Source organism: Somniosus microcephalus, unplaced genomic scaffold (assembly GCF_052327205.1).
Source record: "Somniosus microcephalus isolate GS21.2 unplaced genomic scaffold, FLI_Smic_1.0 unresolved_chr2, whole genome shotgun sequence".
NCBI lineage: Eukaryota > Metazoa > Chordata > Chondrichthyes > Squaliformes > Somniosidae > Somniosus > Somniosus microcephalus.
The window spans coordinates 4274802-4302783 of NW_028225180.1; the positions used below are offsets into that span (position 1 = coordinate 4274802).

At 45.5% G+C, this 27982-nt stretch overlaps 1 protein-coding gene across 1 annotated transcript; it reads right to left on the reverse strand.

Moving 5' to 3' along the window:
* On the reverse strand, positions 1 to 27982 carry LOC147092048 (putative G protein-coupled receptor 139). The gene is made up of 3 exons (XM_085976417.1): positions 27920 to 27982; positions 25841 to 25931; positions 1 to 902 (listed from the first exon to the last, which is right to left on the reverse strand). The coding sequence occupies exons 1-3, from the start codon at positions 27980 to 27982 to the stop codon at positions 1 to 3; spliced, it is 1056 nt and encodes a 351-aa protein (XP_085832543.1).

Below are 27982 nucleotides of genomic sequence, written 5' to 3' on the forward strand. Positions count from 1 at the left end.
TCATCCTTTAATGAATTTTACAATCACGGTAAAGGGATATTTCCCCACATTCTTCAACTGCTCTCTGAACTTAGTTTGGGTCACGGCATAAATCCCAGTGTTTGTGCAGCAACTCAGCATCTGCAGCATCAATCCCAATTCCTGTAAATAAAGAGGTGCATTTACAGACACAGTCCTGATAGACCCTATTCGGCTCCATATATAAACCACCACAAACACTGCCCATAACAGGATAAAATTGCCTGAGATAACAAGCAGTAAAATGATGGATTTCCTGCGGCTCTCCATCTCTGGGTCTCTGGGACTCTCCCCACTGCTGGGACCCCGGAGTCTCCTGCGGGCTCTGCTGGACACTAAAATGTGTCTGACGGTGAGAGCATTGAGCAGCAGAATCACAACAAATGGGACCCCCGGTGTGAGAATATAATGAAGGAGCTCGATTGCTCCCCAGACCGGTGAATTCAAAACATCTTTTGTTACATCACAAAACCAAGGCATGTTCCAAAGACCATACCAACCTGTGAACATAAAATACCAGAAAATGTTCTTTGAACCGCTCAGCACAGTCACTGTTCCCAGAATCACAGCTGCCGTTTTCTTGGTGCAATATTTAGTTTTCAGCTTCTGGTGGCAAATGGCCACAAATCGATCAAAGGTGAAAGTGACAGTGAACCAGACAGAACAGTCTGTGGCTGCATAAAGCAGGACGGCATGGATATTACACATGGGGATGGACCGCACGAAACGAAAATGTTCCAAATAAACAATCGGAATGTGCCTCAGTATCAGGTCGAGGAGAACGACCAGTAGATCAGCCGCTGCCATTGCCAGCAGGTAGCGAGTGACACATTTGGAGAGACCACACCTTCCCCGAGACAGGATCATAATCGTCACTAAGTTCACTGTGAGGAAGAGAAATAACCAGAGACATTATACATCAGGCTGGGAGGGGAAATAAACAGGGAAATTATACATCAGGCTGGGAGGGGAAATAAACAGGGAACGTATACATCAGGCTGGGAGGGGAAATAAACAGGGAAATTATACATCAGGCTGGGAGCAAGAGCAGCAGTTTGAAGGAATTCGAGGAGAAATCTGCAACTCATTAGCGACATTCAATGATATAATCTATTTCTATTACCCGCAGAGCTGAATACAGGGTTAATTGTAAAAATAATCGGGAATACATTGAAGAATCAATCAATGAAATCGGGCCAAATACAACAGGAAAATAACAGATGTTAGATCAATGTGTGATTAAATGCTAGATCTACCTTCAGCCCAGCAGACAAAAGTACTGCCCGAGGTACCAGGGACACAAAGGACCAAAACCTCGCAGGAAGCCTTTGTGTCCCGGGATCAGTCAGCTTTTGGAGCGGTGCAATTCGCTTCATTGCCCTTTATGTTAGGGAGGGGGAAATCCCGCTTGGATTCCTGCTCCTCGTTAGAACATCCATTATGTTTGGGACTGAAAATGAATGCAACGGTGAAATACAGAAACTGCAATCTTGGCGTGCATTAATTAAAGCCAATTGTATTTGAAATGTAAGGCTGTAATATGAAATGACAAGGAAAATAAATACAAGTGCACTGCAGTTATAAAGATAACTGGCTGTAAGAAGTGTGTTAAAGATTGTGCTTTCTACAGTTTTCTTTAAATACACATAATACAGTGATAATAATTTGGTGAGATTTAAGGTAGTCATGGAAAAGGACAAAGATGGACTGGAAATAAAAGTTCTAAATTGGGGGAAGGCCGATTTTAACACGATAATGCAGCATCTGGATAAAGTGGACTTGTAGGAAAATCCACATCGGAGCAGTGGGAGTCATTCAGAAAGCAAATAGAGAGAATACAGCGCCAACATGTTCCCATAAAGGTCAAGGCTGGAACCAACAAGTCCAGGGAAGCCTGGATGACATGGGATATACAAGAATGGATTAGGGAAAGAAAGGGAGGCTTTTGGCAGATACAAACTACTAAAAACATGTGGAAGCCCTAGAGCAGTATAGAAAGTGCAGCGGATTATATAAGAAAGAAATTAGGAGACCGAAGTGGGGGCATGAAAAAACAGCGGGCAAAATAAAGGATAACCACAAGGTGTTTTGTAAGTATATTAAGGGCAACAGAGATAACCAGGGAAAGAGTACGTGCCATTAGGGACCAACGTGGCAGCCTGTGTGCAGAGCCGGAAGGTGCAGGTGAGGTTTTATATTAATATTTTGCATCTGTGTTCACTATAGAGAAGGAGGATGTAGGCACAGAGATCAGGCAGGGGGATTGTGATAAACTTGAACAAATTAGCATTGAGAGGGAGTAGGTAACAGCAGTTGTAGCGGGCATAAATTTGGATAAAACACCAGGCCTGTGGTGTATGTGCCTTTAAGAGCCCCAGGTGTGCGTAATGCCGGTAATTGCCACTTGGGCTACATAAGCCTGTGTATTGTGTATATCCTTTAGAAACCCCCCCCAGACTTTGCTTCGTAAATACCTATGAACCAATTCCTGTCTTCAGTGTCTTTATCAACACACGGACACTACAGTGGCGATGAAGTGGAAACGGACTTACCGGCAATTCGGCAGCACCTCAAGGACATCGATTCCTCCGGAAGACTCAAGGAAGTGAGAAAAGCTGTGGTTTCACCAGCTGGCCAAGCTGGTGGCAGGTACTGCGCTAATCCTTCCTGGGGGTCAGGCTTGGGCTCCAGCGGCGGGCTCTACAGCTGAGACAGGCAGCGAAATCGGAGGCAAGCAATAACGGACTGGGAGGGAGCACTCGGGAGACGGCCGGCGCGGCAAGCAGGTCAGCATTCAGAGCTCCGGCGGAAACGAGTCTCCAACAGTAAATTAAAAATAAAGAGAACGCAAACTGCAGTAAAAAGCGTTGTTATCGGCAGCAGCGGCGGGAAAGCACGGAAAGCGCCATACCTTTGCTACAGAAAAGAAAAAAAAAGCGCGGGAAGCACCATATCTTTTCTGAAATGCCTAAGTCTGGCAATATTGATGCTTTTGATAGCGAAAGAGAGCCTAATTTTGGCAATATTGATGTTTTGATAACGAGATAGAGGATTGGACCACATATGTGGAAAGAGTGGAGGTATATTGCACCGCAAATGGAATAGAAGATGAAAAAAAGCTTCACTGCTTCTTGATCTAATGGCCGCAAAGACATACAAGCTGTTGCGAAACTTAATCACTCCAGCCGAACCGATGGACAAGAATTTTGAGGAGATTGTTGATACCCTACACTGCCAATTCGAGGCAGGACTGGCAGATTCTCTGCGAGACAAATTCATCTGCGATCCCCTAAGTGTAGAAATACAAAAAAAGGTATCTTCTGAGAAAGATTTTACACTGGACAAGGCTTTCAGTGCAATAGGAGCTGCAAAGATACCGCAAAGGCCACAGGACTTCGGCACCCATGAAATGAAACGGGGTTTCGAGAGATGTTATCGCTGCGGCAGATCCACCCATGACCAGAGGGACTGCTGGTTCAGGGAAAAAGCATGCAGGCGATGCGGAAAGATGGGACACATTCCACGTGTGTGCCGATCTGTAAATAAAAAATCCACTAACGGGAAAGAATCAATAAGGAAAAGCACAGAAAGTTACAAATGATGATGGACAGTGGCTCCGCGGACCAGAAGAGCGATTGCGACTCTGGGAACAAGAGACTAAGCTCTCTCAAATTACATAATGTCATTGCCAAAGAAGATTACCAGACCATTTGGGTTACCCTCACAATAGCGGGGTCCCCAGTTAAAATGGAGCTAGATACAGGATCAGCTCTGACCGTCATAAATCGACGGGATTACGAGCGGCTATTTCTGCATATACCTTTAAAGGACACATCCATTATCTTGAAAACATATACGCGGCACAAAGTATACCCCAAAGGAAAAATAAGGGTGCCCGTTGTATACAACGGCAAGGAAATACAGAAGTTGTATTTATACGTTCTACAAGATGGTGGTCCACCGCTGTTGGGACGTGAATGCATCAGAAAAATACGTTTAGACTGGCACTCCATTCAGGCACTGACGGTGACCAGTAAGGAAAAAAATGACGATGACGTCATACCTGAACGATTAAAAGACATCTTGGCCAACGCCAAGGAAGTGTTTCAAGAGAAACTAGGAACCTTGAAAGGCATCACCGCCTCAATAAAAGTGGAAGATGCAGCAATTCCCAAGTTCTTTAAGGCAAGACCGGTGCCATACGCAATTCGTCCAGCAGTCGAAGCAGAGCTGGAGAATTTGGAAAAGGCAGGCGTATTATCTAAAATAGATTGGAGCGAGTGGGCAACACCCATCGTCCCAGTCATGAAGAAAGCATTGAAGGGTGATGGATCTGAAGAACAGAGAAAAATTCGCATCTGTGGAGATTTCAAGGTGACTGTAAACCCGGTCCTTCACACAGTACAGTGTGCTCTTCTGAGGATAGAAAATATTTTCGCCTCACTATCCGGAGGGAAACGTTTCACCAAAATTGACTTGGCACAGGCATACCTACAGATGGAGGTTGAAGAGGCCTCTAAAAAATATCTCACGATAAATAAACACAAAGGTCTGTACCAGTACAATCGACTGGTTTACGGAGTAGCATCCGCTCCAGCTATCTGGCAAAGAGCTATGGAGCAAGTCCTCCAAGGGATTCCGGGGACTCAATGCTACCTAGACGACATCCTTGTAATAGGAGAAAACGACAACGAGCACCTTGCCAATTTAGAGCAGGTGTTCACTAGGCTGAGAAAACGGGGCCTACGAGCAAATCGCACCAAGTGCGAATTTTTCCGAAATCAAATATCATATTGTGGCCACATAATAAATAAGGAAGGGTTGCATAAGTCACCTGAAAAAATTGAGGCGGTCATAAAAGCCCCAGCACCTGAAAATGTTTCACAATTAAGGTCGTTCCTGGGATTAATAAATTACTATCATAAATTTTTACCGAACCTATCAACTCTTCTACACCCTCTTAATGAACTGCTGCAAACAGGAGTAATTTGGAAATGGAACGAAGACTGCAAAAATGCCTTCCATAAATGCAAAGACTTAATCACATCCAAAGAATTTTGGCTCATTACAATCCATTACTGCCAATCAGACTGGCGTGCGATGCATCCCCTTACGGCATAGGAGCAGTATTATCGCATAAATTCCCTGATGGCTCGGAACGGCCGATAGCTTTTGCGTCACGCTCATTGCACTCAGCTGAGCGTAACTATGCCCAAATCGACAGCCAAGCACTCAGCCTGGTATGGGGAGTAAAGAAATTCAACCATTACCTACACGGACAAAAATTTACCTTGTTGACTGACCAACAACCCCTCATCTCCATATTCAACCCTAAAAAGGGTGTTCCCATTATGACAGCACAAAGGCTACAGCGGTGGTCCCTTTTTCTAGGGGCACACCAATACAACATAGAATACAAAGCGTCAAAACAGCATGGGAATGCTGACGGTTTATCGCACCTACTGTTCCAACGATAGAAGAGGCACCTACAGTAGACCCAGTAGAGATATTCCACTCTACCATAGTGGAATGTCTACCAGTGACAAATTCTGCAATTGAAAGGGAGACAAGAAATGACCTGACGCTCTCACGGGTCTACGATTTAACAGTGAAGGGATGGGCAGCACATGGCGAACCACTGTTGCCAGCATTCTCGCAAAGAAGAGAACAGCTGTCAGTGTGCCGAGGAACCTTGATGTGTGGAACCAGAGTGGTGATTCCACCCAAACTCCAGGATAAAGTGCTAAAGGAGCTTCACGAGGGGCATCTGGGTGGAGTGAAAATGAAGAACCTAGCCAGGGCGTTTGTATGGTGGCCAGGTATCGATGGAGACATCGAAGAAATGACCAAGAGCTGCCTAGGATGCCAGAAGGTCCAAAACAATCCACCACAAGCCCCTCTACATCCATGGGAGTGGCCCTCATCTTCTTGGCAAAGGGTACACATCGACTTTGCCGGTCCATTTATGGACTCAATGTTCTTAATCGCGGTTGATGCACACTCCAAGTGGCCGGAGGTAATAAAGATGTCCACCACCACCACGGAAAAAACCATCACAGTATTAAGGACCATATTTGCCAGGAATGGGCTACCAGAACAGATCTGTTCTGATAATGGACCGCAATTTGTGTCCGAAGAATTCAGAAAGTTCTTAAAAATCAATGGGGTTAAGCACTACACGTCCGCCCCATACCATCCCGCCACCAATGGATTGGCTGAAAGGTTTGTCCAGACCTTCAAGAAGGCCATAAAGGCCATGGGTAATGAAGACATAAAACTTCAGCACAAGGTGGATAACTTCTTATTCGCATACAGGAATGCAACACATACAGTTACCAACCAAACTCCCGCCATTATGTTCTTCCATAGAAACCTAAGATGCCGGCTGGATTTGGTCAAGCCCAACATCAGAAGTGACGTGGAGAACCGGCAGTTTCAAGGCATGAATGAAAGGCCAACTAGAACCTTCTAGATAGGTCAACAGGTTTTGGCTCGGGACTACCGTACCGAGAAATGGCAGCCTGGAACTATCTGCACACGACTACGACCACTAATGTATACCGTGGACATCGGAGAAAGCATAATAAGGCGCCATGATGACCAAATCATAAAGTCATCCGAAAAGGGACAACCTACACCACCACTCTATACATCTAACGATGAAGTAGAGATACCCATATCTACCTCCGATCCGGTGATACTGGAACCCGAAAAACCCGACACTGGCATTCAAGCCGAATCAGCCTTGCCAGAAGAACCTACTACACGACCAGAAACTACTACACCCCCGAGGCATTATCCGGACCGAGTCAGGAAGCCTCCTGAGAGACTAACTTATAATAAATTAATTACATCAATGAATATTATTTTGCATATAACATGTAATTAATAATTACTTAAAATATGATGTACTGGTTAGCTAAAAGGGGAGGAATTGTGGTGTATGTGCCTTTAAGAGCCCCAGGTGTGCGTAATGCTGGTAATTGCCACGTGGGCTATATAAGCCTGTGTATTGTGTATATCCTTTAGAAACCCCCCCCCCAGACTTTGCTTAGTAAATACCTATGAACCAACTTCTGTCTTCAGTGTCTTTATCAACACACGGACACTACAAGTCCCAGATGCAATGTATCCCAGCCTTCTTTGTGAGGCAAGGGAGAAGATTGCAGGGGCTCTGATACAAATTTTCAGAACCTCTCTCGCCACAGGGGAGCTGCCAATGAAATGGAGGACAGATGACGGAATACCATTGTTCAAGAAGGGTAGTAGGGTTAAACCAGAGAATTATAGGCCAATGAGGCTAACGTCAGTGGTTGGGAATTTATTGGATAATATTCTGAGGGAAAGAATTAGTCTCCACTTGGAGAGGCAATAATTAATCAAGGATTGCCAGCATTGCATTGTCAGCGGGAGATCATGTCTAAACAATTTGATTGAATTTTTCGAGGGAGTGACTAGATGTGTGGATGAGGGTTGTGCTATTGATGAAATCTACATGGAATTCAGTAAGGCTTTTGACAATGTCCCGCATGGGAGACTCGTCAAGAAGGTAAGAGCCCATGGGATCCAGGTCAATTTAGCACAATGGATCCGAAATTGGCTTTGTGGCAGGAGGCAGAGGGTGATCACCGATTGTTGTTTTTGTGGCTGGAAGCCTGTGTCCAGTGGTGTACTGCAGGATTCGGTGCTGGGTCCTTTGCTGTTTGTAGTGTACATTAATGCTTTAGATATGAATGTAGGAGGTATTACCAGTAAGTTCGCAGAAGTCAGGAAAATTGGTAGAGCGGTAATTAGCGAGGAGGGAAGCCTTAGTCTCGAGGACGACATAGACGGGTTGATCAGACGGGCAGAACACTGGCAAATTGATTTTAAACCTGAAAATTGTGAGGTGTTTCATTTTGGGAGGACTAACAAGGCAAGGGAATACACAATGAATGGTAGGACCCTAGGAAGGACAGAGGATCAGAGGGACCTTGGCGTGCATGTACATAGATCCCTGAAGGCAGCAGGAAAGGTAGATAAGTTGGTTAAGAGGGCATATGGGATACTTGCATTCATTACCCGCAGCATAAAATATAAGAGCAGGGAGTTTATGATGGAATTGTATAAAACGCTAGTTAGGCCACAGCTGGAATACTGTGTGCAGTTCTCGTCGCCAAACTATACATAAAAACATAAGAACATAAGAAATAGGAGCAGGAGTAGGCCAATCGGCCCCTCGAGCCTGCTCCGCCATTCAGTAAGATCATGGCTGATCTGATCCTAACAGCCAATCTCTATCACAGAACTATCTCCTGAAACTAACAGAATTAGACACACGAAATAGGAGCAGGATCAGGCTACACGGCCCCTGGGCCCGCTCCGCTAACCACAGGGCCATGACCGATCCGAACCTAGACTCATGTCCAAATTCCTGCCCGCTCCCCGTAACCCTTAATTCCCTTTACTTCTAGGAAACTGTCTATTTCTATAATAAATTTATGTAAAGATGCAGCTTCTACAGCTTTTTGGGGCAGCATATTCCATGGGCCTACCACCCTGTGAGTGAAGTAATTCCTCCTCATCTCAGTTTTGAAAGAGCAGCCCCTTATTCTAAGACTATGCCCCCTAGTTCTAGTTTCACCCATCATCGGGAACATCCTCCCCGCATCCACCCGATCCAACCCCTTCACAATCTTATATGTTTCAATAAGATCGCCTCTCATGCTTCTGAACTCCAATGAGTAGAGTCCCAATCTACTCAACCACTCCTCATATGTTCATCCCCTCATCCCTGGGAATAACCGAGGGAACCTTCTTTGTACTGACTCGAGAGCAAGTATGTCTTTTCTTAAGTATGGACACCAGAACTGTATGCAGTATTCCAGGTGCGGTCTCACCAATACCTTGTACAACTGAAGCAATACCTCCCTATTTTTATATTCTATCCCCCTAGCAATGAAAGCCAACATTCCATTGGCCTTCTTAATCACTTGCTGCACCTGTATACTAACATTTTGAGTTTCGTGCACCAGGACCCCCAGATCCCTTTGTACTTCAGTGCTTCAAAGTTTCTTGCCATTAATAATAACTTGCTCTACGATTTTTCCTGCCAAAGTGCATAACCTCACATTTTCCAATATTGTATTCCATCTGCCAAATCTCTGCCCACTTACTTAGCCTGTCTATGTCCACTTGCAGGTTTTTTATGTCCTCCTCACTCACTACTTTCCCTCCCATCTTAGTATCATCTGCAAACCTTGATATGTTACACTCGGTCCCCTCCTCCAAATCGTTAATATAGATTGTAAAGAGTTGGGGACCCAGCACTGATCCCTGCGGAAAACCACTAGTTACTGATTGCCAGTCTGAGAATGAACCATTTATCCCAACTCTCTGCCTTCTGTTAGATAGCCAATCCTCTATCCATGCCAGAATATTACCCCAATCCGGTTTTTTTTTATCTTAAGCAATAATCTTTTGTGTGGCACCTTGTCAAATGCCTTTTGGAAGTCTAAATACACTACGTTCACTGGTTCCCCTTTATCCACCCTATATGTTACTTCCTCAAAGAACTCCAGCAAATTTGTCAAACATGACTTCCCCTTCATAAAACCATGCTGACTTTGTCCTATTAAATTATGATTATCCAAATGTCCTGTTACTGTCTCCTTAATAATGGACTCCAAAATTTTACCAACCACAGATATTAGGCTAACCGGTCTATAGTTTCCAGCCTTCTGTCTACTGCCCTTTTTAAATAAGGGTGTTACATTAGCAGTTTTCCAGTCTGCCGGGACATTTGCTGAGTCCAGGGAGTTTTGGAAAATTATTACCTTTGCATCCACAATCCATACCGCCACTTCGCTCAAGACCCTAGGATGTAAGCCCTCAGGTCCAGGTGATTTATCCGCCTTGAGTCCCATTATTTTACCGAGCACCACTTGCATGGTGATTTTGATCGTGTTTATCTCCTCCCCCCCTATAGCCCCCTGTTTGTCCAGTGTTGGGATATTCTTAGTGTCCTCTACTGTAAAGACTGATACAAAATATTCATTCAGTGTTTTTGCCATCTCCATATTTCCCACCATTAACTTCCCTGTCTCATCCTCTAAGGGACGAACATTTACTTTAGCCACCCTTTTTCATTTTATATAACTATAAAAACTCTTACTATCTGTTTGTATATTTTTTGCCAATTTATTTCATAAACTATCTTCCCTTTCTTAATCAATCTATTTGTTATTTTTTGCTGTCTTTTAAAGTTTTCCCAATCCTCTATCCTCCCACTAGATTTGGCTACCTTATTTGCCCTTGTTTTTCGTCGAAAACTATCCTTAATTTCTTTACATAGCCACGGATGGCTGTCTTTTCTTTTACACCCTTTTCTTCTCAGTGGAATATATATTTTTTGGAAGTTGTAAAATAACTCCTTAAATGTACACCACTGATCATATATCGTCTTACCCTTTAATCTATTTTCCCAATCCACTCTACTCAATTCCGCTCTCATACCTTCATAGTCTCCTTTATTCAAGCTTAGCACGCTTGTTTGAGATCCAACCTTCTCACCCTCTAATTGAATATGGAATTCAACCATGTTATGGTCGCTCATTCCAAGGGGATCCTTTACTAGGACATTTTTAATTAATCCTGTCTCGTTACACAGGACCAGATCTAAGCTTGCTTGCCCCCTGGTCGGTTCAGTTACATACTGCTCAAGAAACCCATCCCTAATACACTCAATGAACTCATCCTCAAGGCAGCCCTGCCCAATTTGATTTGCCCAATTAATATGATAGTTAAAATCCCCCATAATTATAGATGTTCCCTTATTACAAGCCTCAACGATTTCCTGATTGATACTCCGTCCAACCGAGTTGCAACTGTTCGGAGGCCTATAGACAATGCCCACAATTTTTTTTTTCCCCTTATTATTCCTTATCTCCACCCAAACTCATTATCCTGATCTTTTGACCCAATATCATTTCTCTGTATTACAGTGATTCCTTCCTTTATTAACATAGCCACCCCACCTCCCCTTCATTCCTGCCTGTCCTTCCTGATCGTTAAATAACCTGGTATGTTTAATTCCCAGGCATGGTCACCCTGCAGACATGTTTCTGTAATGGCCACAAGATCATACCCATATGTAGTTATTTCTGCCATTAACTCATCTATTTTGTTACGAATGCTACGGGCATTCAGATAGAGAACTTTCAAATATGTTTTGTGACACTTAGTTCCTGCTTTTGCCCTTTTTATTACTTTACCTTTTACTCCATACCTTCTATCCCTTCCTGACACGCTCTGGTTTTTAATTTTCCCACTGCTACCTAATTCTATGACCTTCTCTGTTGTCATTTTTATTATTTGCTCTCTAGGAACCTCCTCCCCACTAGTTAGTTTAAAGCCCTCTCTGCAGCCCTAGTTATATGATGCGCCAGGACTCTAGTCCCAGCACAGGCCAAGTGAAGCCCGTCCCAATGGAACAGCTCCCTCCTGCCCCAGTACTGGCGCCATTGTCCCTGGAAGCAAAACCCATTTCTCACACACCAGTCTTTCAGCCACGCATTTAACTCTCTAATTTTATTTGTCCTAGCCAAATTCGCTCGTGGCTCAGGTAATAATCCAGAGATTATTAACCTTGAGGTTGTGTTTTTTAGTTTGACCCCTAGCTGCTCATACTCCTTTAACAGAACTGGCTTCCTATTCCTATTTACATCGTTTGAACCAGCATGGACCACGACGACTGGATCCACCCCCTCCCACTGCAAGTTTCTTTCCAGCCCAGAGGAGTTGTCCTTAACCCTGGCAGAGGGTAGGCAACACAGCCTACGGGACTCTCGCTCTTGGCTGCAGAGAACTCTATCTATCCCGCTGATAATACTATCCCCTACCACTACAACATTTCTATTTACTCCCCCCTCTTGAATGGCCCCTTGTTCGACAGTGCTGTGGCCAGGTTGCTCATCCTCCCTGCATTCCCTGCTCCCATCCCCACAGTGAGTAAGAACCTCGAACCTGTTGGACAAGAGCAAGGGCTGTCGCTCCTCCAACAACACCTCCTGGTTCCCCGTAACTGCCTCGCTACTAATGTCACTCCGTCCTGTCCCTGACCATGGGCTACATCTGAATTAATTAACTTCACAGGTGTGACAACCTCCTGATACACAGAGTCCAGGTACTTCTCCCCCTCCCTGATGTGTCGCAGTGTCTGAAGCTCAGACTCCAGCTCATCAACACGGAGCTGGAGATCCTGCAGCAGCAGACACTTGTCACAGAAGTAATCACCGTTAGCCTCAATGGGGTCCACAGGCTCCCACATCTCGCAACAGTAACACATCACCTGCTCCATTGTGTGCAATTCATTTAAAATATTTATTGCCCGATTATAGATGCTATTATCCCCTTTAATTAATTGGATTTAAATTAAATCAATCCCTCTAATTACACCAGTTAAATGGTTTTCCAACTGTCCCCACTACACCACAGAGACCCCAGAAAAACCCCCCGCAGAATTTAAGCTTGTAATGAAAAGGAGAAAGAAAGAAATACTCGCCAACCAATCCAACCAATCACTTACCTGCTTCCTGGTGCCGTCACACTTGGATTACTTTTTACATCTCTCCTCTGCTGTTAAATTGGTCCGCCTCACCTCGCTGAATCAGCCGCCTCTCCCCAACTGCCGCCGCTATTTGATTTTCCTCAGGTGCTTCCTCGCAGGTCCGCTCTGGTCGGGCCTCGGTTCGCTGAATCAGCTGCCTCTCCCCAACAGCCACCGCTATTTGAATTCTCCTCAGGTGCTTCCTCGCAGGTCCGCTCTTGTTGGGACTCGGTTCGCTGAATCAGCCACCTCTCCCCAACTGCCGCCAGTATTTGAATTCTCCTCAGGTGCTTCCTCGCAGGTCCGTTCTGGTCGGACCTCGGTCCGCTGAATCAGCTGCCTCTCCCCAAATGCCGCCGGTATTTGAATTATCCTCAGGTGCTTCCTCGCAGGTCCGCTCTGGTCGGACCTCGGTTCGCTGAATCAGCCGCCTCTCCTCAACTGCCGCCGCTATTTGATTCTCCTCAGGTGCTTCCTCGCAAGTCCGCTCTGGTCGGGCCTCGGTTCGCTGAATCAGCCGCCTCTCCGCAACTGCTGCCAGTATTTGAATTCTCCTCAGGTGCTTCCTCGCAGGTCCGCTCTGGTCGGGCCTCGGTTCGCTGAATCAGCTGCCTCTCCCCAAATGCCGCCGGTATTTGAATTATCCTCAGGTGCTTCCTCGCAGGTCCGCTCTGGACGGGCCTCGGTTCGTTGAATCAGCCGCCTCTCCGCAACTGCTGCCAGTATTTGAATTCTCCTCAGGTGCTTCCTCGCAGGTCCGCTCTGGTCGGGCCTCGGTTCGCTGAATCAGCTGCCTCTCCCCAACTGCCGCTGGTATTTGAATTCTCCTCAGGTGCTTCCTCGCAGGTCCGCTCTGGTCGGACCTCGGTCCGCTGAATCAGCTGCCTCTCCCCAAATGCCGCCGGTATTTGAATTATCCTCAGGTGCTTCCTCGCAGGTCCGCTCTGGTCGGACCTCGGTTCGCTGAATCAGCCGCCTCTCCTCAACTGCCGCCGCTATTTGATTCTCCTCAGGTGCTTCCTCGCAAGTCCGCTCTGGTCGGGCCTCGGTTCGCTGAATCAGCCGCCTCTCCGCAACTGCTGCCAGTATTTGAATTCTCCTCAGGTGCTTCCTCGCAGGTCCGCTCTGGTCGGGCTTCGGTTCGCTGAATCAGCTGCCTCTCCCCAAATGCCGCTGGTATTTGAATTATCCTCAGGTGCTTCCTCGCAGGTCCGCTCTGGACGGGCCTCGGTTCGCTGAATCAGCCGCCTCTCCGCAACTGCTGCCAGTATTTGAATTCTCCTCAGGTGCTTCCTTGCAGGTCCGCTCTGGTCGGGCCTCGGTTCGCTGAATCAGCTGCCTCTCCCCAAATGCCGCCGGTATTTGAATTATCCTCAGGTGCTTCCTCGCAGGTCCGCTCTGGTCGGGCCTCGGTTCACTGAATCAGCTGCCTCTCCCCAACTGCCGCCGGTATTTGAATTGTCCTCAGGTGCTTCCTCACAGGTCCGCACTGGTCGGCCCTCGGTTCGCTGAAATAGGAAGGATGTGATTGCATTCGAGAGGTTGCAGAGCAGAGTCACTAGGATGTTACCTGGGCTGGAACGTTTGAGCTCTGAAGAGAGACTGGACAGGCTTGGGTTTTTTTCTTTAGAGCAGAGAAGGCTGCGGGGGGACCTGATTGAGGTGTACAAAAATTGTGAGGGGCATAGATAGGTTAGATAGAAAGGAACTTTTCCCCATAGTAGAGGTGTCAAAAACCAGCGGGCACAGTTTCAAGGTAAGAGGCAGGAGGTTTGGAGGGGAATTGTGGAAACGCTTTTACACCCAGAGGGTGGTTGGAATCTGCAACTCAGTGTCTGAAAGGGCGGTAGAGGCAGGAAACCTCACAACATTCATGAAGCATTTAGATGCGCACTTGAAACACCATAGCATACAAGGCTGCGGACCAAGTGCTGGGAATTGGGATTAGAATAGATAGCGCTTGATGGCCGGTGCAGATACAATGGGCCAGAGGGGCTCGTTCTGTGCTGTATAACACTGTGACACAAATTGTAGCTCATTGAAAGGAAGATTTTCCATATAACATTGTAAGGAATGGATTCTGAATTAAAATAAATAGTTATAATTGACCAGGTAATAGCCCACTAAATGCATTTATTAGCACCATAGTCACGTGATTTATCACACAGGCAACGACCTGGCGAAACCTTTGTGAAGTATTTGAACTCAATTTGAAGAGATTTATCCTTGTACTTTTTCACCTGTTGGTTACCAAGTTGTGCAGGTAATTTTAATCCAGGAAATATGAAAGGAGTTTCTTATCCTCAGTACTTCAGTTACAATCAGCTGGGATTGTTTATCCTGCAGTGCAGCAGGAGGCAACAGAGAATCACTCTGGGTCTCACTGAGAGATCCACTGAACTGTGACAGGCGGACATGGGATCCAATTGTTAATTCAAAACAAAGATTGGAAATAAACGCATTGAAATATGGCTGAGTGAACGTGTTTTGAGAATTTATCCTTATAATCCTGTTCTAGCCATCAGAAGCAGTGCCACTAATGCAGAACTGGAGATGGTGGGAAAGGAGACATTGACTGCAATGAGTTATTCGCGGATATTTCAGACATTTTCAAGATATGGGTGTGATCTGCCATGATTTGTTCCTGTGACTGTGTCAGTAACCAGGACGAGCATTAGGTGAAAACAAAAGCAAATTACTGCGGATGCTGGAAATCTGAAATAAGAACAGAAAATATTTTAAATATTCAGCAGGTCAGGCAGCAGCTTTGGAGAGAGAGAGAGATCAAGTTTCAGGTCGATGATTTGTTGTCATTCGGTGAACATTCTCCTCACAAAGACAATGTTCCTCTGATCTGTTACAATAGTTCAGTGTAGATTGCAGAATGGAATTCGTTAAGCAAATAGTCTCGTCCTATATATTTTCTTGAGTTGAATATAGAACAATTGAATCTTGTTAACACTGCATCACCTTCAGAATAAATAGCCGAATTCAGTGCGGATGGGATGGGGAATGGCTTGGAGAGAAATACAGATAAACATGATTTACAGAATGAATAGCTGGATACAGAGACTTACCAGGGACACCAAAAGTAGCGACAGGGTGTGGGGAGAGGAAATTATAAGAACAGTAATACAGTTAAACATGATTTATTGAATTCGTAGCTTGATACAGAGACTTACCAGGAACACCAACAGCAGCGAGGATGTGGTGGGCTTTTTAAACAACAACTCTTGCATTAACAAAGATTCAACATCTTGAAACACAGAATACCATTAATAACAGAAGTAACAAGAATCATATTGCAGTGTAACCTGGTTTCTCTTCTTAGGCAGTCCTTCGGAACCGAGAATGACTTGCTCGCACACTAAAAATGAGTTCACAGGTGACTGATGAGTCTAATTACAACCTACAGTCTCTGTCACAGGTAGGGCAGACGGTGGTTGAAGGGGCATGTAGGCGGGGTGCATGGCTTGATGTGCGCTCCTTGCGCTGCCTGCGCTTGGCTTCTGCTTACTCCCGGCGAAGAGACTCATGGTGTTCAGCACCTTCCTGGATGCTTCTCATAGATAGAGTCATAGAGTCGTAGAGTTATACACCACAGAAAGAGGCCCTTCGGCCCATCGCGTCCGCGCCGGCCATCAAGCTCTGTCTAATTTATCCCATTTTCCAGCATTTGGTCCGTAGCCTTGTATGCTATGGTATTTCAAGTGCTCATCGAAATGCTTCTTGAATGATGTGAGGGTTCCTGCCTCTACCACCCATCAGGCAGCAAGTTCCAGATTCCAACCACCCACTGGGTGTAAAAGTTCTTCCCCAAATCCCCTCTAAACCTCCTGCCCCTTACCTTGAATCTATGCCGCTTTGTTATTGACCCCTCTACGAAGGGATAAAGTTCATTTCTATCTACCGTATCTATGCCCATCATAATTTTGTACACCTCAATCAGGTCCCCCCCCCCCCAGCCTTCTCTGCTCCAAGGAAAACAACCCCAGCCTGTCAAGTCTTTCTTCATAGCTGAAGCGCTCCAGCCCAGGTAACATCCTGGTGAATTTCCTCTGCACCCTCTCCAAATCAATCACATCCTTCCTACAGTGTGGCGACCAGAACTGCACACAGTATTCCAGCTGTGGCCTAACCAGCGTTTTGTTAAGCTCCATCACAACCTCCCTGCTCTTATATTCGAAGCCTCGGCTAATGCAGGCAAGTATCTCACATGCCTTTGTAACCACCTTATCCACCTGTTCTTCTGCCTTCAGGGATCTATGTACATGCACTCCAAGGTCCCTCTGATCCTCTGTCTTTCCTAGGGTCTTACCTTCCATTGTGTATTCCCTTGCCTTGTTAGTCCCTACAAAATGCATCACCTCACACTTTTCAGGGTTAAATTCCATTTGCCACTGTTCCCCCCTCCTAACCAACCCATCTATATCGTCCTGCAGACTGAGGCTACCCTCCTCGCTATTTACCACCCCAACAATGTTCGTGTCATCTGCGAACTTACTGATCATACCTTTTACATTCACATCCAAATCATTAATTTAGACCACAAACAGCAAGGGACCCAGCACCGATCCCTGCGGTACCCCACTGGACACAGGCTTCCAGTCACAAAAACAACCTTCCACCATCACCCTCTGCCTTCTGACACTAAGCCAGTTTTGGATCCAATGTGCCAAGGCACCCTGGATCCCATGGACTCTTACCTTAGAACATAAAAAATAGGAGCAGGAGTAGGTCAATCGGCCCCTCGAGCCTGCTCCACCATTCAATAAGATTATGGCTGATCTGATCCTAACCTCAAATCTTCTATCACTCTCCATCCACCCTAGCCCATGTGATCTCCCGGGAGAGGCGAAAAACCAGATAAAACACCCAATGGCAATTTGGGAGAAAAAAATCTGGGAAATTCCAATCCGACCCATCTAGGCGATCGAAACTCATCGAGGAGATCACTCTGTCCCTTTATTTTCTACAGTACTTACCTTCTGTAAAGGCGATCTCCACCCCAGCCAAGAACAGGAATAAAACCATCTCCTGATATCTAACACAGAATTAGAACACAGTAGGAGCAGAACCAGGCTACATGGCCCATGGGCCCACTCCACTGCCCACAAGGCCATGACCATTCCGAACCGACACTCATGTCCAATTTCCTGCCCGCTCCCCGTAACCCTTAATTCCCTTTACTTCTAGGATACTATCTATTTCTGTTTTGAATTTATTTAATGATATAGCTTCCACCGCTTTCTGAGGCAGCAAATTCCAGAAACCCACCACCCTCTCAGTGAAGAAGTTTCTCCTCATCTCAGTTTTGAAAGAGCAGCCCCTTATTCTCAGATTATGCCCCCTACTTCTAGTTTCACCCACTTTTGGGAACATCCTCACCGCATCCACCCGATCAAGCCCCTTCACAATCTTAGATGTTTCAACAGGATCGCCTCTCATTCTTCTGAACTCCAATGAGTAGAGTCCCAATCTACTCAACCTCTCCTCATATGAAAACCACCTCATCCCCGGGATTAACCGAGTGAACCTTCTTTGTGCTGACTCGAGAGCAATTATATCTATTCTTAAGTATGGACACCAAAACTGTACGCAGTATTCCAGGTGCGGTCTCACCAATACTTTGTACAACTGCAGCAATACATCCCTGTTTTTATATTCTATCCCCCTAGCAATAAAAGCCAACATTCCATTGGCCTTCTTGATCACTTGCTGCACCTGCATACTAACCTTTTGAGTTTCGTGCACCAGGACCCCCAGATCCCTTTGTACTACAGTACTTTCCAGTTTCTTGCCATTAAGATAATAAATTGCTCTATGATTTTTCCTGCCAAAGTGCAAAGCCTCACACTTTCCAGTATTGTATTCCATCTGCCAAATCTCTGCCCACTTACTTAGCCTGTCAATGTCCCTTTGCAGGTTTTTTATGTCCTCCTCACTCATTACTTTATGTCCCGTCTTTGTATCATCTGCAAATTTTGATATGTTACACTTGGATGTAAAGAGTTGGGGACCCAGCACTGACCCCTGCGGAACACCACTAGTTACTGGTTGCCAGTCTGAGAACGAACCATTTATCCCAACTCTCTGCTTTCTGTTAGAGACCCAAACCTCCACCCACGCCAGAATATTACCCCCAATCCCGTGATTTTTTATCTTGAGCAATAATATTTTGTGTGGCACCTTGTCAAATGCCTTTTGGAAGTCTAAATACACTACATCCACTGGTTCCCCTTTATCCACCCTTTATGTTACTTCCTCAAAAAACTCAAGCAAATTTGTCAAACATGACTTCCCCTTCATGAAACCATGCTGAGTTTGTCCTATTAAATTATGTTTGTTCAAATGTCCCGTTACTGTCTCCTTAATAATGGACTCTAACATTTTACCAACCACAGATGTTAGGCTAACAGGTCGATAGTTTCCAGCCTTCTGCCTACTACCCTTTTTAAATAAGGGTGTTACATTAGCAGTTTTCCAATCTGCCGGGACCTTTGCTGAGTCCAGGGAGTTTTGGAAAATTATTACCAATGCATCCACAATCCCTACCGCCACTTCCCTCAAGACCCTAGGATGCAAGCCATCAGGTCCAGGGGATTATCCACCTTGAGTCCCATTATTTTACCAAGTACGACTTCCTTAGTGATTTTATCGTATTTAACTCCTGCACCCTCGAGTCCCCTGTTTGTCCAGTGTTGGGATATTCTTAGTGTCCTCTACCGTAAAGGCAGATACAACATACTTGTTCAGCGTTTTTGCCATCTCCATGTTTCCCACCATTAATTTCCCGGTCTCATCCTCTAAGGGACCAACATTTACTTTAGTCACCCTTTTTCATTTTTTTTTAACTATCGAAACTTTTGCTGTCTGCTTTTATATTTTTTGCTAATTTACTTTCATAATCTGTCTTCCCTTTCTTAATTAATCTTTTCGTTATTTTTTGCTGTCTTTTAAAGACTTCCCCATCTTCTATCCTCCCACTAGATTTGGCTACCTTATATGCCCTTGTTTTTAGTCTGATACTATCCTTAATCACTTCACTTAGCCATGGATGGCTCTCTTTTCTTTTACACCCTTTTTTCCTCAGTGAAATATATATTTTTTGGAAGTTGTACAATAAGTCCTTAAATGTACACCACTGATCATGTACCATCTTACCCTTTAATCTATTTTCCCAGTCCACTCTTATCAATTCCGCTCTCATACCTTCATAGTCTCCTTTATTCAAGCTCAGCACACTTGTTTGAGATCCAACCTTCTCACCCTCTAATTGAATACGGAATTCAACCATGTTATGATCTCTCATTCCAAGGGGATCCTTTACTCGGACATTTTAAATTAATCCTGTCTCATTACACAGGACAAAATCTAAGGTTGCTTGCCCCCTGGTCGGTTCAGTTACATACTGCCCAAGAAACCCTTCCCTAATACACTCAATGAACTCATCCTCATGGCAGCCCTGCCCAATTTGATTTGTCCAGTTAATATGATAATTAAAATCCCCCATAATTATAGCTGTTCCCTTCTCACAAGCCTCAACTATTTCCTGATTAATACTCCGTCCAACAGAGTTGCAACTGTTCGGAGGCCTATAGACCAGACACACAAGTGTTTTTTCCTCTTATTATTCCTTATCTCCACCCAAACTGTTTCACTATCCTGCTCCTTTGACCCAATATCATTTCTCTGTATTATAGTGATTCCTTCCTTTATTAACATAGCCACCCACCTCCCCTCCCTTCCTGCCTGTCCTTCCTGATTGTTAAATAACCTGGTATGTTTAATTACCAGTCATGGTCACCCTGCAGCCATGTTTCTGTAATGGCCACAAAATCATACCCATATGTCGTTATTTGTGCCGTTAACTCATTCATTTTGTTACGAATGCTACGTGCATTCAGATAAAGAACATTCAAATATGTTTTGTAACATTTAGTTCCTGTTTTGTCCCCTTTTAGTACTTTACATTTTACTCCATACCTTCTGTCCCTTCCTGACACGTTCTGTTTTTTTAATTCCCCCACTGCTACCTAAGTCTCTGACCTTCTCCGTTGTCATTTCTATTTTTTGATCTCTAGAAACCTCCCCCCCCCCCCCACTAATTAGTTTAAAGCCCTCTCTACAGCCCTAGATATATGATTCGCCAGGACTCTAGTCCCAGCACTGGCCAAGTGGAGTCGCTCCTAACGGAACAGCTCCCTCCTGTCCCAGTACTGGTGCCAGTGTCCCAAGAAGCAAAACCCATTTCTCCCACACCAGTCTTTAAGCCACGCATTTAACTATTTAATTTTATTTATCCTAGCCAAATTCGCTTGTGGCTCAGGTAATAACCCAGAGATTATTCCCCTTGAGGTTCTGTTTTTTAATTTGAACCCTAGCTGCTCATACTCCTTTAACAGAACCGTCTTGCTTGTCCTATCTACGTCGTTTGCACCAACATGGACCACGACAACTGGATCCTCCCCCTCCCAATCCAAGTTTCTTTCCAGCCCAGAAGAGATGTCCTTAACCCTGGCACCTTCGGGACTCCCGCTCTTGACTGCAGAGAACCCTATCTATCCCCCTAATGATTCTATCCCCTACCACTACAACATTTCTGTTTACTCCCTCCACTTGCATGGCCCCCTGTATCACGGTGCTGTGACCTGGTTGCTCATCCTCCCTGCAGTCCCCTCTCCCGCCCTCACAGGAAGTAAAAACCTCGATCCTGCTTGACAAGAGCAAGGGCTGCGTCTCCTTCAACACTACATCCTGGATCCCTGTACCTTCCTCACTTGTAGTCACACCTTCCTGTCCCTGACCACGGACTACATCTGCAGTAATTAATTTCATAGGTGTGACCACCTCCTGAAACATAGAGTCCAGGAACTTCTCCCCCTCCCTGATGTGTCGTAGTGTCTGAAGCTCGGTCTCAAGCTCTTTAACATGGTGGTTGAGTTCCTCTATTAGCAAACACTTATAGCAAAATTAATCACCGCGAGCCTCAATGGGGTCCACCAGCTCCCAGATTTCGCAACAGTGACACATCACCTGTTCACCCATATCTATGTAATTAATTAAATTTATTATTATTAATTATGAAGACCCTCTGACCCGATGCAGATGATATTTTACACCACTATTCAATGGGACTTACCAACTTAAAGGAATAAAAGAGCAGGAAGAAAACCAACCAACCAGCTGATCACCAACCTCCTCCTTGAATACTGTCTGTGGGGCCTGTTTGGTTGACTCGTCTCGCTGCTCTGCTTCCGCAGTCCTGTCTAAGCCTGGGGAGTGGGGAACAAAACAGAACAAAAAACACACCCTCACCTGCCACTTGCCCGAACTCTCCCTCTTACCAAACTCTAGGAGCACTCAATGCACAGCACTTCGTGCACAAGCACTAGTCCTGCCCCTTTTATACCCGGATTCTACTTCCGGTTTAAACTCCCTAACAGTTTAATATACACTTAAAAATTAAACACACTTCAAATAATTAACTTTTTAACACAAAAATTCACAAAATACACTTAAATGACTTTTCTCCCTCTTACCAAACTCTAGCAGCACTCAATGCACAGCACTCCGTGCACAAGCACTAGTCCCGCCCCTTTTATACTATCTTCTTGACCAGTCTCCTATGTGGGACTTTATTGAAAGCCTTACCACATCCACTTGCACTACTCTCATCCACACACCCAGTCACCCCCTCGAAAAATTCCAATCAAATTAGTCAGACATGATCTTCCCTTGACAAAGCCATGGTGACAATTCCTGATAAATCCTTGCCTCTCCAAGTGGAGGCGAATTCTGTCCCTCAGAATTTTTTCCAATAATATCCCTACCACTGATGTAAGTCTCACTGGCCTGCAATTCCCTGGTTTATCCCCACTACCCTTCTTGAATAATGGTACTGCGTTAGCTGTTCTCCAGTCCTCTGGCACATCCCCTGTAGACAGAGAGGTTCTGAAATTTTTTGGCAGAGCCCATGCAATCTCCTCCTTTGCCTCACACAGCAGCCTGGGATACATCTCGTCCCGGCACAGGGATTTATCCACTTTTAAGCCTCCTAAAACCGGTAGTACCCCCTCCCTCTCGATGCTAATACGTTCAAGTATATCACAGTCCCCCTGCCCGATCTCTATGTCTACATCGTCCTTCTCCACAGTGAACAAAGATGCTAAAAAATCATTTAAAACCCCACCTACATCTTCTGGCTCCACACACAGATTGCCACTTTGGTCCCTAATGAGCCCTACTCTTTTCCTAGTTAACCTCTTGCCCTTAATATACTTATAAAAATCTTAGAATTTTCCTTTATTTTGCTCACCAGTGTTAATTCATGGCCCCTCCTCGCTCTTCTAATTTCTTTTTTAAATATCCCCCTGCACTTTTTATACTCCTCTAGGGCTTCCGCTGTCTTTAGTCCTTTGTATCTGCCAAAAGTCCCCCTTCTTTCCTAATCCATTCTCGCATATCCGTTGACATCCAAGGTTCCCTGGGCTTGGTGGTCCCACCCTTGACCAATACGGGAACATGTTGCCATTGTACTCTCTCAATTTCCTTTCTGAAAGACTCCCATTGCTCCGATATGGATTTTCCTACAAGTAGCTGTTCCCAGTCCACTTTGGCCAGATCCAGCCTTATCATATTAAAATCAGCCTTCCCCCAATTTAGAACTTTTATTTCCGGTCCGTCACTTTCCTTTTCCATGACTACCTTAAATCTCACCGAATTATGGTCACTGTCAACAAAGTGCTCACCTACTAACACTTCTACCACTTCCCCGGCCACATTCCCTAGAATTAGGTCCAGTACCGCCCCCTCTCTTGTAGGACTTTCTACATGCTGGCTCAATAAGCTCTCCTGGATGCACTTTAAGAATTCTGCACCCTCTAAGCCTTTCACACTCTGACTCCACTTTGTGCGGTGTTGGACCAGGGATTTCCAAATGATGGTCTGGATGTTGCACATTTTCAAGGAGGATTTGAGGGTGTCCTTGAAGTGTTTCCTCTGCCCACCTGGGGCTCACTTGTTGTTTCGGAGGTCCGAGTAGAGCTCTTGTTTTGGGAGTCTTGTATCGGGCATGCGGACAATATGGCCCATCCATCGGAGCTGATTGCTGTGGTCAATAATTCAATGCTGGAGATGTTCGCCTGAGCTGGAACCCTGACATTGGCGCACAGATCCTGCCAATGGATTTGCAGGATCTGGCTGATGCAGCATTGGTTGTAATTCTCCATTGGTTTGAGGTGCCTGCTTTACATGGTCCATGTCCCTGAGGCATTCAGGAGGGCGGGTATCACTACTGCTCTATAGACTGTGTTTCATAGAATTAATAACTGGACATAGATACTTAATAGGAACATTAAGAGCAGCGAGAAGGGGATAGTAAAACTTTTGTATATCCTCCCCTTCCCTTTCAGCATTCCGAAGGAAACGCTCCCTCCACAATACCCTGGTCCACTTCTTAATCACCCCCAACAGCCCCTCCCATCCCCGCATCCTTCCCGTGCAAGTGCAGGAGATGCAACACCTGCCTTTTTCCCTTCTCCCTTCCCACTGTCCAGGGCCCCAAACACTCCTTCCAGTTGAAATAGCGATTTACTTGTACTTCTTGCAATTTACTATACTGTATTCGCTGCTCACAATACGGTATCTAATACACTGTTCAGAAACAGAATGCAGATTGGGTGATGGCTATGCGAACACTTCCGTTCAGTCTGTAAGCTTGACCCCAAGCTTCTGGTCTCCTTCCACTTTAATTCTCTGTTCACCTCCCACTCTGCCCTCTCTGTACTCGGCTTCTTACAATGTTCCAACGGCACTCAATTTAAGCTCGAGGAACAGCACTTTATATTCCTATTAGGCACTTTACAGCATTCTGGACTCAACATTGAGTTCCGCAATTTAGAACCATGTCCTCGGTCCCTACTTTTTTCAGGCAGCTGCTTTTGATATTTCTCCCATCTCCTTTTGCAACATTTAACAACTCCTGCCTTCCACCCTATCACAGAAAGACACTTTTGTTCTTTTCTCCACCCCTCCCGAATTTTCCTGCCCCGGAACCTGCTTAGAATCTGTTCCAGCTCTAAAATGTTTCAGTTCTGACGAAGGGTCACAGACCTGAAACGTTAACTCTTTCCCTCTCCACAGATGCTGCCTGACCTGCTTAGTGTTTTCAACATTTCCTGTTGTTAGTCCAAAGTATTCTTGCTAAGCGCCACTGTCCAAGATGACTTTCCCTAACGATCCTAGAACTCAAGGCATCCCTTCTGTGAGAGGCTGGTGGTTTTTTTTTGGAGGCAACGCGCTGATTGTGTGAGGTCACACAGTGAAGGGTGCTACTTATTTAGAGCAGGGGGAAATCCGCAATTGACATCATTAGGCCTCACTGTAACTAGCTTTAATCACATTCATTGAACAAATAGACTCATTGATCCATACTCACCACAACAATTCTCCTCATCACAATCTAGCTCACATTATTGTACACAGACTTAAATTAAATGTGAGCGCCTGCATAACATGTCACCGATCCTCAGTTCAGGAATTTAATTCTCAGCACCGCCTCGATTAAACTGTTCCTGCCTCAATCCAGGAATTTTATACCGAGGGCCGCCTAGGTTACACTGCTCCCGCCTCAATCCAGGAATTTAAGTCCCACCGCCACCCAGATTACACTGCTGCTGCCACAGTCCAGGAATTTCATTCCCAGGTCTGCCTAGATAACACTGCTCCCGCCTCACACCAGGAATTTCATTCCCAGGGCCGCCAAATTTACATGTCCCCGCCTCAGTCCAGTAAATCTAGAACAAGAACAACAAGGTGTTTCTAATGATTGACCTCAACCAGCCAATCTTAAAATGCTGCTTTGCAGAGGAGGAGAAAATAATAAAACGAGCAAAGGTTTAACACCAAGGCATCAAAGGAAAACGCTTAAAAGATAAACCCATGAGATAAGTAACCTATAACTGTCTCAATACTCCATGATACGCTCTGCAAACAGTGAATTATCGCACAATCATAGTCACAGAATCATAACTATCAGTCAACATTCCAGACTCCTCCCTCCCAGTGTATATCCTGTTCCACCGGCAGGACAAACTCACCAGTGGTGGGGGCGCAGCGGTATACAATCGTTTGGGAGAGATCTTGCGCCGCCTCAACATTACCTAAGGACATAATAAAGTCCCATTGCTTCCAATCAGACATGGGCAAGGTAAATTCCGGCTGGTCACCACCTACCGCCCTCATTCAGCTGGTGAATCAGCACATCTTCATGCTGAACACCAGTTGATGTGAGCAACGAGAAGAGAAAGAACACAAAATATAGTCTCTGGGTGGGGAAGGGGAGACTTAAATGTCCATAACAAAGAGTGGCTCGGAAGCACCATATTTATCCGAGCCCGGAAGCAAAGCTGCCAGACTGAATATACAGCAGGTGGTGGGAGAATCAACAGGGGACAATAGCCTGCTTTACCTCGTACTCACCAATCTACCTATCGCATATGCATGTGTCTATGATGATATTGTTAGGATTGACCACTGCAAAATATTTGTGGAGAATAAGTCTCGCTTTCACACCGATACCACCATGCATCGTGTCATTTGTTACTCCCATCGTGCTCTGTGGGTTGAAATTACACAGATTGGTACGATCCCATAACCAACAGATCAGATTATTTGAAAGGTGTCATATCCTTTCGCGAAAGGAAATGAAAAACGTAACCGTTTCCCCATAGCCCTCATTTTTTTTTCTTTACAAGCATATATCGAATTACCTTTTGAAAGTTACTATTAAGAAATAAAGCCTTGCATTTATAGAGCGCCTTTATCGACCTTATGATGACCCAAAGCACTTTACAGCCAAAGAAGCACTTTTGAACTGAAGTCAGTGTTGTACTGTAGGAAACACGACAGCCATTTTGTGCACAGCAAGTTCCCACAGACAGCATTACAATAACGATCAGGTCATTAGAGATGTTGATTGAGATAATTATTGGCCAGAACACTGGGGATAATTCCGCTGCTCTTCTTCAAATGGTGCCCTGGGATCATTTACATCCACCTGAGAGAGAGAGCAGACAGGGCCTCAAATTGACGTCGCATCCGAAAGACAGCCACTCTGACAAGACAGTGCTCCCTCATTAATGCCCCTCCGACAGTGCAGCATTCCCTCAACACTGCACCTCCGACAGTGCAGCAACCGCTCAGTTTTAGCCCTTCGACAAAACAGTACTCCCACAGTAATGTACCACGGAGAGTGCAGCGTTACCTCAATACTACACCTTCGAAAATGAACCGCTCGCTCAATTTTACTCATTCGACAATACAGTGCTCCCTCAGCACTGCCCCTCCGAAAGTGCAGCGCTCGCTCAGTATTACCCCTTCAACAATACAGTCCCCCTTCAGCACTGCCCCTTCGAAAGTGCAGCGATCGCTCAGTACAGCTGCACCGAATGTATAGCATTCCCTCAGTACTGGCCCTCCGACAGTTCAGTGGTCCCTCACTACTGCCACTCTGAGAGTGCAGCACCCCCTCAGTGCTGACCCTCCAACAATGCAGCGCTCCTTCAGTACTGACCCTCCAACAGTGCAGCGCTCCCCCAGTGCTGACCCTCTGACAGTGCAGCGCTCCCCCAGTACTGACTCTCCGACATTTCAGCGCACCCTCAGTACTGACCCTCGGATATTTCAGCTCTGCCTCAGTAATGACACTCCTAGAGTGCAGAATTCCCTCAGTACTCCCCCATGGACTCTGAAGCGCCCCCTCAGTGCTGACCCTCTGACCGTGCAGTGGTCCCTCAGTACTGTCTCTCGGACACTACAGCGCTCACTCACTACTGAGCCTCCGACATTTCACAGCTCCCTCAGTGTGGCCCCTCTTGCAGTGCAGTGCTTCATAACTACTGCACTGGAGTGGCAGCCTAGATGTTTGTACTCACGTTGCTGGAAAGGGCCTTGAACCTACAACCTTCTGAGTCAGAGGCGAGTTTGCTACCGACTGAGCCTATTGAATCTGCTTCCACCCGCCTTTCAGGGAGTTAATTCCACGTTACCATATAGCGTGTTCAAGGTTCGTTCTTTTAGTAATGACAAGTCAGCCAGTGGTAAACGTTTCTCCTTAATTACCGTATCAAAACCCTCAACATTTTTAGCACTTCTATTCAATCTCCCCCTAAACTTCTATGCTCCAAGGAGAGCATTCCCAGCTTCTCCAGTCTCTCCACATAACTGATATCCCTCATCCCTGGTGTCATTAAGGATAAATTCGCTTCTGACAAGCGCCAGACGATGACGATCTCCAACAATACATAGTCTAACCTTGACAGTGATTGGCATTTCAATCACCAAATCCTCTACCATCAAAATCCGAATGATCGCCAT